The sequence below is a fragment of the Mauremys reevesii genome, linkage group 23 (genome assembly GCF_016161935.1).
Source record: "Mauremys reevesii isolate NIE-2019 linkage group 23, ASM1616193v1, whole genome shotgun sequence".
NCBI classification, from domain to species: domain Eukaryota; kingdom Metazoa; phylum Chordata; order Testudines; family Geoemydidae; genus Mauremys; species Mauremys reevesii.
In genome coordinates, this window is record NC_052645.1 from 20,865,704 (window position 1) to 20,880,249 (window position 14,546).

At 66.1% G+C, this 14,546-nt stretch overlaps 1 protein-coding gene across 2 annotated transcripts; it reads left to right on the plus strand.

Moving 5' to 3' along the window:
* Positions 1-2,612: 2,612 nt before the first annotated feature.
* LOC120389032 (probable beta-D-xylosidase 2) lies at positions 2,613-13,679 on the plus strand. Of its 2 annotated transcripts, none has more exons than XM_039511170.1 (15): positions 2,613-2,895; positions 3,653-3,828; positions 4,302-4,462; positions 4,675-4,834; positions 5,641-5,811; positions 7,388-7,479; positions 8,081-8,238; positions 8,724-8,827; positions 9,145-9,369; positions 10,346-10,431; positions 10,775-10,911; positions 11,409-11,498; positions 11,877-12,085; positions 12,467-12,673; positions 12,982-13,678. In XM_039511170.1, exons 2-15 carry the CDS (start codon positions 3,682-3,684, stop codon positions 13,267-13,269), a joined length of 2,235 nt encoding a protein of 744 aa, XP_039367104.1. In that variant the 5' UTR covers positions 2,613-2,895; positions 3,653-3,681; the 3' UTR covers positions 13,270-13,678. The 2 variants fall into 2 exon arrangements, with proteins under 2 accessions (XP_039367104.1, XP_039367105.1); XM_039511171.1 differs by lacking the exon at positions 2,613-2,895 and adding an exon at positions 3,081-3,096 and having other exon boundaries at positions 12,982-13,679.
* The last annotated feature ends 867 nt before the right edge of the window (positions 13,680-14,546 follow it).

The following is a 14,546-nucleotide window of genomic DNA, read 5'->3' on the forward strand; positions in this document are numbered from 1 at the left end:
CCTTGCCTGGTGAGGCTGCAGCACAAACAGGTATCCCCACCTCCCAGCCAGGGAAAGGCGGGCACCCAGCGGGCAAGGGATGTGCCGAGGTCACACAGGGAGGCAGCAGAGGAGCTGGGAAGAGAACCCAGGGGTCCTGACCACCCCAATGGCCTGTTCTAAGCTCTTTCTGCCCCTCTGTCACAGTAGAACAGCGTCTCCGCTGAGCACGGGGCCAGGCTTTGCCAGCAGGGCCCAGAGTCTGGGGCGGTTACAGCCCCATGGAGATGTCACAAAGCCACGAGGCGCTGCCTCACCTGGCTGCTGCTCACCCCAAAGGCAGGCACCAGAAACTGGGCCAGGCCCAGGCAAAGCCCAGGGCTGGGTCGTGTCAAGGCCTCTGCCCCTCAGTGAACGAGGCCCTGGGCTCAGGATTGGCACCCGCTGGGGTTGTGTGCGTGGCTGGGAGGGCAGGTGCACCACACGCAGCACACAGGGGTCCGGGGCCCAGTGAGCAGAGGGGCTGAGCCAGGTGCCCCTGGAAGGCAGGTGGTTTGGATCCTGGCACTGTGGTTTGTTCATGACTCCCAGCCGCCATCCACCCTCTCCAAAGCAGCTCTACAGAGGTGATGCTGGGAGGCCACTTCCCCCACACGCACACAAAGAGGGAACCCCAGACCGTGCAGGAGTCAGAGCTGCACTGGGGCCTGAGTGTGCTTTGGAAAGGCAAAGTTACGCTGCTGCTACCTCCTCCCTGGGTCTACACCCCCCAAACGGCCAGCGCAGCAATGACCCCGCCTTCCCAGGGAGGAGGGGCATGCTCAGGGGTTGGCGTGGGGCACCACTCTGGCTGGCACTGAAATGCTGACCCCAGAATTGCCATGTGCCATCAGTCAAAATGCCCGTGCCTCCTGGCTCTCGCTCCCCATCCCAACGAGCTCTGTGTTCGTGAGCACTGGGCTGCACACATGGGTATGTTATTGTAGGGTTGCATATGAGAATCTGAGTGCAGATGCAAATGTGAATTTCCATGCAAGCAAAGGTTGTGCGGGAAGATTTTGTGGGTGCATTTCAAAGGCCTCTTATCCACTCCAGGGGGTTAGTTTCCTTGCCTTGGCAGCTGCTCTCAGGGCAGCTTTTTAATTATCCATGTGGATGGGGCTGGCTTCTTCAAGGGCACCTCTGAACCTCCAGGGCCTTGGTCATACTCAGCAGGGAGAGGTGAGAGCTGAGCGAGGGCAGATGCTGCTGGCCAATCCAGACTATAGCGAGGCCTCTCAGCTCAGTGCCTGGGGAAGGAGCTAGGCCTGTTGGAAAAGCAGCCCCTTTACTCTCCCAGGTAAAAGCTAACCTCAAAAGAACCTAGCATTAAAATTAGCCTCTAACACTCTCTGGACTCAGCAAAAGAGGTTTTCCTATTTAAATTCCATTGCAGCATTAGCCACTTTGAAAAATGTTGCAGCCCATCTAGTTTGTTAGATTTCAGCTTGAAAATCTAATTGGCCCACTGGCAAATTCATAAAATAGCCCCACATCAACACTTATAGCTGTGGGTTATGCTTGGCATTTCTGACCTCATAGTGCGCTGTATCAGGACAGTGGCCTTTGCCTAGAATCCCACCACGTGCAGCAATTTCATCCCTATTATTATTAAGTAAATTGTAATGGGCTGCTTCTCCCCCGGCGGCTGGGCTGCAGGGGGTTGTGGCGAGGGAGAGGCTGAGCAAATGGGAAGCTGAAACAAAGTGTTGGCTGGTGGTGCTACCAGCTCCAGGGAGTTCACAGGGCACAGCCTGAGCCGGAGAGGATGCTGCTCCAGAGGCAGCGTCTGCTGTTACTATCCCGTCTACACGTGAGAAAGTTCACCCCCGTCTCCAGCCCAGCTCCCCAGCAGCTGTGAGCACTGCCGTAGTAACATCTGCCCACCAGTCAGCGCCCCGCAACCAGCTGATGTTGGATAGGGGAAGAGGGTAAATTGTAGGATAAGGGCTGTAGGGGGCTGGGGAGTTCACTGGATCCACCCCAGCTTCCACGGGCTCTGATAAAAACGGCCCCCGAGCCTGGCGCAGGGGGACATGATACGCCAAGGGGGCGAGTGAGCAAGGGAACCCCGCTCCCCATGGTGCCACCTGGGGGCTGAGTACCCAGGCATGCGCCCCGTCACACCAGCTGCTGCCAGGGGCTGATATGTAAGTGCGCCCTGCCCTCTGCTGGCCTCGCCAGGCCAGTCCGGCTGGACCCCGGTACCGAGATGCCCAAGGCACGGTGGCCGGTTCTCCTCTCCCCCGGCACAGGCAGGATGACCCCGCCGGGCTCAGGGCGCTCGCTCCAGGGTGAAAGGGGCGTGAGCCCAGAACCAGGCCGGGGCTCCCCCGTCCAGCTGGGGTTTCCGATCCAAGTGAGAAGTGCTGCCAGGACTCCTGCCTGGCCCCTGAGAGCCGGCTCCAGCGGGCCTGGCCTCCTGGCCCCCCGCAGCAGGGATGGCGGGCGCTGCACCCACAGCCCAGCCTGCTTGGGAAGGGGCGCCAGGCCTCAGTACGCACGGACACGGGGCTGGCCCCAGCCTGGCTCGGCTCGGCTCAGCCCCGGGGTCTCCTCTCAGCCCCGCCTGCAGCCAGCCCGAGGCGCCGTCCTGGGGCATGATCCCGAGGAGCTGCGGGCAGGGCTGGGCTCTGCTGGGTCACTGGAGCCCCTGCCTGGCTCCTGGCCTGGCTGAACAGCAGCCTGGGGTGACCTGGCCCCGGCATTGCGAGGGCACCGCCAGGCTCGTCCCCCCGCTGCCGAGGTGTCCCGGATCCCCTCCGCGTAACGCTCCTCCCCAGCGCCGCCTCCCTCCGCCGGGCTTCCGGGAGCCCTCGTGATCCTCGCTCCGCAGCCACCATCGGACCGCAGCGCGCAGCGAGCCCCGCTCGGCCGGTGACTGACCCCGCGGGGCGGGGCGGGGAGCTGGGCACACGCCGGGGGGCGCTGGCGGGGCCCGGAGCTGGGAGCGCCCCGTGCGCCCGGGGCGAGCGCCGGTTCGCCTGACCCCCTGCAGGGTCGGGCTCTGCCCCGCTGCACTGCGGGGAAGGGGGGCTGCCAGGCGCCCCAGGCCTTCCCCAGTCACCCCCGTTCCAGGTCTCGGGGGCTGCTTCTAGCGGGGTTCCCCGGTCCCTGGCGGGGGGTTCCCCGGTCCTGCCAAGTGTGGTTAATTGACGGAGCCTGCGGGCTCCAGTTTGGGCGTGGCAGGCAGCTGTGCCACATCTGGTGCCATGGTTCTGGGGCAGCTGTGCCACATCTGGTGCCACGGGTCTGGGGCAGCTGTGCCACATCTGGTGCCATGGCTCTGGGGCAGCTGTGCCACATCTGGTGCCATGGGTCTGGGGTTGTTATCGCAGCACCGACCTGGGACGCGCCCCAGGATCGTGGCCAGGCTGCCAGTAATTCACTCTGTTGCTGTGTGCGGGGCTGGGTGCCAGCCCTGCTGGTAAACGACATGTTTGAGGCTGGAGAGCTCCGGTGCAGCCTGTGGGAAGCCCCAGACGGATTTATGGGGATCCCTCCGAGTGAGGAACCTGGTCCGGGGGCGCTCAGCCTCGCTGGAACCAGCTGCGAGTCCAGCCCCCGCCCCAGCTGTGCCCGGGCCCTGGGCTGGTGCTGTCAGGTGCTATCGATGGATGTGTTCTCTCCTCAGCCGGTGCTCTGTGCTGGATCCTGAGCGCCATGTGCTGGCTCGGTGCTGTGGTCCTGCTGCTCTGGGCAGGGCTGGGCCTGGCCCAGGACTACCCATTCCGGGACCCCACCCTGCCCTGGGAGCAGCGGCTGGACGACCTCATCGGGCGGCTCACCCTGGGGGAGCTGGTGCTGCAGGTATGGAGAGGGTCTCTGCAGCCAGACCAGCAACCGCACTGACCGCTGCATCCCCTCTGTGGGGCGGCGACAGCCTCTGCCCTCCCCATGGGGGGTGGGTGAGACAAGGGCAGCATCCCTGGGGCCTCGGCGTCCCACTGGGGGAGTCTGGGCCTGGCAGGGCACCCTATAAAGACCCGAGGGGAGGGAGCTGGGAGGGAGCCCAGTGGGGTGGGGTTTCTGAATTGGAGCGGGTGGGTCAAGCTGGGTGCCCCTGGAATCTCCCATCCCACAGATCCCCCCAGATGGTGCCTCCCCAGCCCTGTCCATGTCTCCTGCTGGGACGGAGAAGGAGATCTGGCATGGAGGAGCCGAGCGTGCGGCTGCCCCACCTCTCTGCAGGGCCAGGCCGGGCGAACGAGGGAGCCGCTTGGCAGAGTGCCCAGCCTCATGTGTCCCTCAGTGCCCTGCTTCACCTGGTGTCTGCCCCACAGATGGCGAGAGGTGGCGCTAAGTACAACGGGCCAGCGCCCCCCATTGAGCGGCTGGGGATCAAGCCCTACAACTGGAACACCGAGTGCCTGAGGGGGGATGGGGAAGCCCCCGGCTGGGCCACGGCCTTCCCCCAAGCGCTGGGCTTGGCGGCCTCCTTCAGGTACTGTCTGAACGGGGGGGCCTCCGTGCTGCCATGTCCCCCCAGGCCGTGCTGGGGCCTAGGCCAGCGCAGGCTCTGTGCCTGGGCATGTGCCTGCCCCAGCTCTGCCCAGGGCAGGGGCAGCTGCTGTGGCACTGAGGGGGCCTGTGCCATCTCTGGGCACAGCCCCGGCTCATCCCCCGATGCTTCAACTGCTGTCCCCTCCCCCACAGCCCCGAGCTCATCCACCGCGTGGCCAATGCCACTGCCACGGAAGTGAGAGCCAAGCACAACTACTTCATGTCCACGGGCAGCTACGGCGACCACACAGGCCTCAGCTGCTTCAGCCCAGTGCTGAACATCATGAGACACCCGCTGTGGGGCAGGAACCAGGTAACAGCTGGACCGGGACTGGGGTGGGGGAGGGGGAGCCCAGGGCTGGAGAGCAGGGGACTGTGGGTCGGGACTGAGGGGCACCGGCAGAGCTGGGGTGGGAGGACGGGGAGAGCAGGGGGCTGTGGGTCGGGACTGAGGGGCACCGGCAGAGCTGGGGTGGGAGGACGGGGAGAGCAGGGGGCACTAGGTGGGACTGAGGGGCCCCGGCAGGGGGGGGGTGGGAGGCGGGGGAGAGCAGGGGGCTGTGGGTCGGGACTGAGGGGCACCAGCAGAGCTGGGGTGTGGGAGTGAGGGGCTGTGGGTCGGGACTGAGGGGCACCGGCAGAGCTGGGGTGGGAGGACGGGGAGAGCAGGGGGCACTAGGTGGGACTGAGGGGCACCGGCAGAGCTGGGGTGGGAGGACGGGGAGAGCAGGGGGCTCTAGATGGGACTGAGGGGCACCGGCAGAGCGGTGTGTGCCCTGGAATCCCCTCCCAACACACCCCGCACTTTCTCCCTGCCTGAATCCAGATGTGTTAGGGCCCCTCTGGCAGACCCTGCAAGCTCCCTCCCTCTCCTGGCACTAATGTGTCTGAGATGTGGGCCCACGAGGGACTGCAGAGCCCCCTCGCCCCCCGCGCTCTCATTTCTCCAAGTCCCCAGGCGGCGGCTGCTCCAGGACTGTTTGGAAGGGCAGGCGGGGAATTGGCAGCTGTCGCAGAGCAATGATGGGGCCGGGGGGAGCAGGGGTTGCATCCCCACAGCCAGCGCCCCAGCAGCGGGGGGGAGGGGGCGGCAGCAGCAATGTGTGTGTCTGTCCTCAGGAGACGTACGGCGAAGACCCGTTCCTGAGCGCAGAGCTGGCCGTGGCATTCGTGCAGGGGCTGCAGGGCGACCACCCCCGTTACGTCAAAGCCAGCGCCGGCTGCAAGCACTTCAGCGTGCACGGGGGCCCCGAGAACGTGCCCGTCTCCAGGCTCAGCTTTGATGCCAAGGTGAGTGCGACGCTCCCTGGCGATACGCAGGGCGGTGAGGGACCCTTAGCGCTAGAGTCTGTGCCTGCTGGGGGGCAGCTCCCCCACTCCACCGGCCACAAGCGCTGCCCCACAGGCCCCGCTGGCTTATTACACGCTAGCAATAGGCCCACCAGCCACTGGACGCGTGCAATAGTCACAGGTTTGCAGCTCCCAAAGGAGCAGGCCAGTTCCACCTCCGAGCCCTGGGCAGTGAGAACAAGGGAACGTACATTTAACACAGCCCAGAGATTGGAGTGAGCAAGCTGAGTGATGGAAACCAGCTCAGATAAACTCGTCACACACGCTAGAGCAGGCCTGGGGTGGGGGGAGTCTCCATCCCTGGTCAGTTTCACATCCACGTGGGAAGTTTGTCTGAAGATCTGCCCCAGGAACGATTGTAGGGCAGGTCTCTGTCTGGAGCCCAGTGCTCCCTTCTGGCCCTGGGATCTCTGAAGGTGTGAAGAACCCAGGCTTGTTGAACCAGCTCCTTTTCTGCCTGATAGAGCAATGCTCACCCACCATCCTTCCAGGCTTGGCTGTGATCTTCGTTCAGGAGACGAGTCACGCTGTCAGCTTGCCTGCCAGGTGAAAGTTACTGTGCGTTTCCTTGCGGTACCTGATATACCAGCCTAATCCTTTGATCTTAGTCCTAAGCAGCGCCCCCGCCACTCCTGCCTGATTGTTTTTCCTGTACGTTTTTTCTCCTGGAGATTTCACAATCCTACACCTGGTGCCTGGCTTGGCGTGCACATAGGCATCCATTGTAAGACCTACGATGCACAATACGCGTGTGACCAGACAGATAGATGAGCCTCTGTCACCCCCTGCCTGCCAGGAACCTGGCTGAGGTGTGTCACCCCCCCGGTGATCTGCCTTATCTTCAGAACATACTTTTCAGTGTAGATACAGAACGCCTGAAGTATGACCCGTACACACATTTACAACCAGTGGGAGAGACCTCACGTGCCACCCTTGGGTGCATATATCTGGCCTAGGCAGGGCCGGCTCCAGACCCCAGCGCGGCAAGCACGCGTGTGGGGCGGCCCTTTCCCGGGGGGGCGGCAGGCTGGGCCAGCCGACCTGCCGCAGTCATGCCTGCGGGAGGTCCACCGGAGCCCCGGGACGACCGGACCTGCCGCAGGCGTGACTGCGGACGGTTCGCTGGTCCCGCGGCGCGGCGGGACCGCCCGCCGGCATGACTGCGGCAGCTCAAGCGGAGCCGCCGGACCAGCGAACCGTCCGCAGCTGCGGGAGGTCCAGCCGAGCCGCGCGACCAGCGGACCCTCTGCAGTCATGCCCGCGGGAGGTCCGCTGCTCCCGCGGCTCCGGGGCGCCTCCCGCGCATGACTGCTTGGGGCGGCCAAAAAGGTAGAGCCGCCCCTGGGCCTAGGGCATCCCTGTACGATTCTGTGATGTCTCTGTGCTCTCTGCCAGTTGGCACCGAGAGATTCCTGGGTCCCGGTGAGCTCTGCCAGGGCTGATGTTGGGGGCCACGGGGTGGGGGTGGGGTCTGCGCCAGGCTCGCGTCCCTGACCGAGTGCTCTGCATCCTGCAGGTGCAAGAGCGGGACTGGAGAATGACCTTCCTGCCCCAGTTCCAGGCCTGTGTGCACGCTGGCTCCTACAGCATCATGTGCAGCTACAACAGGTACCGGACAAGGCAGGCCTGCGGCCGGACAGGCACCGAGACGGGGGCACGCGGCTGGGGGGCTGTGCATGGGGCAGGGGTCTCTGCCTGCTGCAGGCTGCTCCTTGCCTGTGCTCAGCATTAGCTTCTCCTGGGGGAGACGAGGGCTGTTCTCACACACACACCCCTCTGCCCTGAACCGCACCGCAGCTGTACAGCTTTCGAGCTGAGCAGGGTTGGCTCTGTTTGGGATTTGGGTGGAGTCCCCAAGTGGCTCAGGAGGAGGCGCTATTCCACCCACGTCTCTGTTGAGCCAGTGCCCCCGCACGCTGCTCGGGACGCTGTCCTCTAGAAGAGAAGTCAAACCTCAGTCCTCTCCATCTGTCATTGCTAGTGATCTCATGGCAGTTCCGGGGGAGTCAGGGCAGGAGCCCCGTGGCCTGGGGTTCCCAGGTGGGCAGTTACATTCTGCTGAAGTAAATCCCCCTGCAATTCCAACTGAGTGCAGCATTGTCCTTCACTTCCTGTCCCAAACTGCCAGGCACTGTTAAACAGCTGCCATGCCCCGCCCCAGAGGTGGCTGCATTCGGCATTGCAATAACTGCCAGACCCAACCCGGCAGGATCAACGGCGTGCCCGCCTGTGCCAACAAGAAGCTGCTGACAGACATCCTGCGGGCAGAGTGGGGCTTCCAGGGCTACGTGGTGAGCGACGAGGGGGCCGTGGAGCTGATCATGCTGGCCCATCGCTACACACACAGCTTCCTGGAGACGGCCATCGGTGAGCATGGATGCACACGGCCCAGGAGCCTAGCCCCGCTTGGCCGAGAGCTGCCTGGGCTGGGAGCAGGGCAGGGCCCAGCTGCTGCTGGTACTACTAGAGCAGAACTGGCATCTGAGGGCAGGGGCATAGTCAGTGGTGGGATGTCAGGGGTGGGGGAGGGAGAAGGTTGGGCACTGGTTTGATGGTCAGGACTCCTGGGTTCTATTCCCAGGTCCGCCACTGACCTGCTACGTGACCCTGGGCAAGTCACACACACGCATGTGCCTCAGTTTCCCCTCTGTACAAACCCTCCTGCTCCCCTTCCCAAGGGCCAATGAGGCCTAGTTAACAAGGGCGCTGGAGCCCCAGTTCAAGAGCTGAGCTCACTGCCTCCAGCCTGGCAGGCACAGAGGCTACTTGGTTGGGTTGTGGGGGAGGAAAGGGAGGGCAGAGGCTGAGCCCAGCGGTAACGCGCTGTTTCCTGTCTCTCCGCCATGCCGCAGCCTCGGTGAACGCTGGCTGCAACCTGGAGCTGTCCTTCAGCCTGACGGAGAACGTCTTCATGAGCATCAGCGAGGCTGTGGCCAAGGGCAACATCACGCTGGAGGTGAGAGCCTCTGGGGCAGCGTGGATGGGACGCCCCCCGCCCTTGTGGGGTGACAATACCGGAGCAGGGCAGGGGGCCGGCAAGCTCATCACTAGGGCCCCGGGCCCCAGGGCATGGACTTGCTTGGGCTGGGTCACCCTGCTGAGGCTGGGGGAGCATTGGGTGTACCTGGGACTGGCGGGAGAGTGGATATGGGGTGAGAGCTTGAGCCAGCCCCTGCGCCGGTGTGACTGGGATGTGGGGCTGCAGCGGCCCCCCCAGCTCGGAGCTCCGGCTGCCCCCTCGCCGGTGTAACGGGCTCTCGCTGCCCTTTGCAGACGGTGAGGGCCCGGGTCCGGCCACTCTTCTACACACGCCTGCGGCTGGGGGAGTTCGACCCCCCTGCCATGAACCCCTACAGCGCCCTTGACCTGAGCGCCGTGCAGAGCCCCACCCACAGGAGCCTCGCCGTGGAGGCTGCCATCAAGAGCTTTGTGCTGCTGAAGAACGAGAAGGGGACGCTGCCCCTCAGCGCCCAGGCCCTGGCCGGCAAGCGCATCGCGGTGAGTGTCCCGCTCGGGGCGGGGGTGGGGGGATCCTCTGGGGCCGTGGGGGCTGGGAGGCCGCGGGGGACCCCAGGCTGGGACTTCCTGGCTCGCATGCCCCAGGGGTGCTGACCACCCGGCAGAGCACACGGGCCCTGGCATCCTCAGTCACTGCGTGCCCTGCCCCAGACCTGCCCCAGAGAACCGCGGCCGCACTGGGGCTCCCTGCCCCACACCGGGCACCTCGGCTGGGGACTGCGTGACAGCCTGCCAGGGGACCCACAGACAAACCCCCCAGAGCAAGCTGCAGCCCCTCACCCTTCAGTACCAAAGGGTGCCCTGTGCAGACTGCGGGTCCTGGCGGGCACTGGAGCCTGGCCCATGAGAGCAAGAGGGAGCAAGGCGTGGTGGGGCCTGGGGACCGGGGGGACACTGCACGGTGGGGGGGCACTGCACGGTGGGGTTTGGGGCAGGCACTGCTTGATGGGGGGCAGTGGGCCCTGCATGGGGGGTGGACGCTGCTTGATGGGGGCAGTGGGCGCTGCATGGGGTGGATGCTGCTCGAGGGGCGGGCGCTGCTCAGTGGGGCCTGGGGGCCTGGACGGAGGCTGCACAGTGAGCGGGGGCACTGCACAGGTGCGCTTGGGGTGGGCGCTGCTCGATGCGGGGTGGGCACTGCTCAGTGGGGCCTGGGGACGGAGGGACACTGCACGGGGGGGGGCACTGCACAGGTGCGCTTGGGGTGGGCGCTGCTCGATGGGGCCCAGAGACGGCAGGCGCTGCATGGGGGGGGGGGGCAGCACGGCAGGCCCTCCCCCAGAGTGAGGCTCAAAGCTGCCAGGGGCTGCATTAGGCCAGCGCTTGACCCACACAGCTCATTCCATGGCCCCCCCGGCCCTCCTCCCCTGGCTTCTGTGCGCCACCTGGGCCCTGGGGCTGCCAGGGTGGAGCGGCGGCTCCTGTCCCACCCTTGGCTGTTTCCCCTCCTCTGCAGGTGGTTGGTCCCTTTGCCGACAACCCCAGGGTGCTGTTTGGGGACTACGCACCCATCCCGGACCCCCAGTACATCTACACCCCCAGGTAGGGCAAGAGCAACCCCCCTCCCATCGGTTACTGGGATCCCCCAACCCCGGAGCTCAGGCTGCTGCCTTGCTCCATCCGTCAGCTGGCCGGGGAGGCATTTCTCTGCGCTGCGGGCTGGGCACATGGCACCGCTTGGTTCCTGGTCCGAGCCGGGCAACCCCCAGGGCAAAGGGGCATCGGTGGGACTCCCCCATTCCCGCCTGCTGCAGAATTGCCCATTGGTTCCACTCGGCCCTGCCAGGGGGGCGGATTCTCCATCTAGAGGGGGGTGCCCGGATGCCGTGGCAACGGCCCCTGTATCAGCGACATAGCTGATGGCAGGCTGGTCCCCCCGGTGCAGGAGGGGCCTGGAGACCCTGCCGGCCAACGTCAGCTTCGCCGCAGGCTGCAGCGAGCCCAGGTGCCTGCTCTACTCGCCGCGCGAGGTGGAGGAGGCGGTCTGGGCAGCCGACGTCGTCGTGGTGTGCCTGGGCACAGGTACGGGGGGCCAGGGCAGGCCGGGGGCAGCGGCGTCCCCGGGCGGTGATGGGTGGCCTGGTCTGGATCTGAGGGAGTGGGCTCAGCCGCTCTGGCATTTGCCTTCCTGCCCTCCCCCTCCCCCCGATCCACAAGAGGCTGTGGCAGAGCCTGGCATGGGGGCAGTGCTGGGCCTGCGGAGCCAGGGCTCAGGCTGCTGGTTGTGTGACGCGCCTCCCACCAAGACAGCCCGCGAGCGCCCAAGGCGGGTAGGGCCCAGGGCCCCCTGCCGGGCTGCCTGCTCCCCAAAGGGTGCAGCATGGGCTCCTCCTCAGCATGGCAACTGCCACAATTCCACGCTCCGCCGGGAGCCCTGCCGGCCTCGTGGCGCCCTCGGCCAGGGGGTCCAGGATGCTCCCCCCACATCATGTCCCCGCCGGCTCGGGGGTGGAGATGAGGCACATGCACTGCACGGGCAGGGGCATCACAACTGACTGGCGCTGGCTCTTCCTGCTCAGGGACTGACCTGGAGACAGAGGCGAAAGACCGATGGGACCTGTCCCTGCCCGGGCGCCAGCAGGAGCTGCTGCAGGACACCGTGGCCTGGGGTGAGGTGGTTTGGGGCACACTCACACCCTGGGGCCTGCAGGGGGTGGGAATCTGGGCACCCGTGAGGAGCTGCCAGGGGGCCAGATGTGTGGGCACAGCACCCCCTGAGGCTCAGCCCAGCCCACCCTCGGGGGGGCCCCTCTCCCCATTGCCCCTGCGCGTGGATGGCCCAGAGACCACAGTGATGGGCTCCCACGGAAGAGCCCAGCGGGACAGAGAGTTGGGGTATTCGGAGCATCACCGACCTCGGTCGGCCTGGTCTAGGGATGAGACCCCAGTACGCACTGCCCCACGTGTGGGGCCCCGGGGTGCTGTCGTCCCCCAAGCTGCCATGCCAAGGGGACGGGCTCTGGACTGACCTGGCCTGTCCCTTCCAGCCATCGGGCGCCCTGTCATCCTGCTGCTGTTCAACGCGGGGCCACTGGACGTGGGCTGGGCCCAGGCCCACCACGGAGTGGGCGCCATCCTGGCGTGCTTCTTCCCAGCACAGGCCGCGGGCATCGCCATCGTCAAAGTGCTGCTGGGGGAGGAGGGGGCCAGCCCGGCGGGCAGGCTCCCGGCCACCTGGCCAGCTGGCATGGACCAGGTAAGGCCCAGGGGCACCGGTGCTGGGGGCTTGGAAATCTGGGTGCCCAGTGGGGGACGCCAGCTGCCCTGGCATGGTGACGCTCGATCCAGGAAGCACCTGACCTTTCTCCCAGCCCCATGGCACCTCCCTTGCGACTGCAGAGCCCAGCCCCCCGCACAGCCCCAGCCCCACAGGACAGGGCTGTAAGCTCTGCCTCCCACTCCCAGGGTTGGCACGGCCCTGCAGCTGTGGCCATCCCTCCATGGGCCCATAGCCTGTGTGGCCCTGGACCCCCAGCTCCCCCACCCATTCCTGAGGCCAGCTTGGCACCGTGGCCCCCTCCATGCCCGCGTGGCACCATGGCCTGTGGCTGACGTCTTTCCTCCCTTGTGGCTGCAGGTGCCAGCCATGGAGAATTACACCATGGAGGGGCGCACGTACCGGTACTATGGGCCAAGCGCCCCACTCTACCCCTTCGGCTACGGACTGTCCTACACCACCTTCCGCTACCGGGACCTGGCCTTGAGCCCCACGGCGCTGCCCCTCTGCGCCAACCTCAGCGTCTCCGTGGTGGTGGAGAACACTGGGCAGAGGGATGGTGAAGAGGTGAGAGCGCTCCCTGCCCCGGGTGCGGGGCGTGGGGGGAATGGGGTTGTCATGTGGGCCCTGTGCTCTGATGGCTCCTCCCCTGTGGGGCCGGGGCGGTCAGGAGAGGTGGCGTTCTGCTGACTCCTGTGGCATTGGGGTGAGGCAGTGCCATCGTTCTGCCCCAGACGGGGTCTCAGGTTGTCCCTGAGGGGTGACGCTGCCCAGGGAGAAGCAGCACCTGGCAGGACCCCTCGGTCCCTGCTGGCCTTGCCCTGGGTGCTTGGCTCCCCGTTGCTGTTCCTAGTCCACCGCTCCCCTCCCTGCAGGTGGTGCAGCTGTACCTGCGTTGGGCACAGCCCTCCGTGCCGGTGCCCCGCTGGCAGCTGGTTGGATTCCGCCGGGTGCCCATTGCCGCAGGCCGGGCAGCGAAGCTGCTGTTCCTGGTGACCTACGGGCAGCGCGCCGTCTGGGCCGAGCAGTGGCAGCTGGAGCCGGGCGCCTTCACGCTCTTTGTGGGCGGGCAGCAGCCGGGCCAGGAGACACGTGCCAGCTCTGAGGTCCTGCAGGCGGAATTCACTGTGACCGGCAACACCCGACCCCTGAGCCGCTGCTAGGGACAGGCATAGTTTCTGGGGCACTGGAATGGGAACTGCAGGGGGCTAGGATGGGGCCATATGCGTTGGGATTGGGATCTGGCCCAGCACCCAGCTGGCTGTACCAGGAAGCGGGGGCACATGGCTGTCTCTATCGGAGTTGGGAGGGCCGGTCCGGCACCTGGCTGGCTGTATTCGGGGGGCCGGCCCGGCACTTGGCTGGCTGTACTGGGGGGACCAGCCTGGCACTTGGCTGGCTGTATTTGGGGGGCCGTCCCGGCACCTGGCTGGCTGTACTGGGGACAATGGGAGCTCATTCACTCGATGCACAATAAACTTTGCCCAGTGTTGACTCCTATGGAAGCTGCAGCTGGAAATGGGGGTGCTGAGGGACTGGGCTCCCCCATCTTTCTCTGCCAGCCCCTGCCGGGGCCTGGCAGCGCTGTCCCCCACCTGCAGCCACGCACTGCAGGCCAGCAGGGGGCGCTGGAGCCATGGCAGGGGTTGGAGGGGGTCCTGGCGGGATTGCATGGGCCATGTGGCCACACACTCTGGTGAGCACTGAGCCCACCTGGGTGCTGGTCGAACCCCTGCTGTGTAGGAGCCTCCCCCCAGACCAGAGGGGTGCTTCTCAGACAGGCCCCTGACCCCCCAGGAACAGCACCCCCAAGGGGGCCATGTCTCCCCCACTGTGCCCAGGCGACAGGAGCGGCACAAAGCTCCTGGCACCGGGGTGGGACGTGCCCACCTGCCCTGCCCCCAGGCACCCTCCTCCCAGCTGTCATGCCCCCCTTTCTCCGCTGGGTGGCTCCCCTCTTCCTTACAGCCCAGCCAGGCTCTGGCCAAGTGCAGGGAGGGGCTGCGAACTGGGGCAGAGCAGGGCAAGTACCAGCCCTGGGCTCGCCCCTGCCGGGGCATTGCTCCGTCTGGGCCGGTCTCTCCAGCGCCCTTCCCCGTGGGCTCTGCCTGGATCGCTGAGCTCTCGCAGCACCAGTGACCCCCAGACTCCACCGCAGACAGGGCAGCCCAGGCTCAGAGAGTGACTCACGGATGGGCACACAGCCAGGCCGGAGCTGTGCCCAGCGAGCGACCCTGCTGTGTGCGCTGCCCTGGGGCAGGAGCTTGGCCGAGCAGGCAGCCCTGCCACCTCCCAGCCCAACGGCTATGGGTCGGCCAGGGCCCTGCTGCCGCAGGTGCCACCTGTCAGGAGAGACCTGGAGCCCAGCTCCCTCCTCCCCAGCCTGGCACAGGAGGGCATGATCCCAGCCCACATCCCCTCCCCGCCGGCTGGCTGCAGG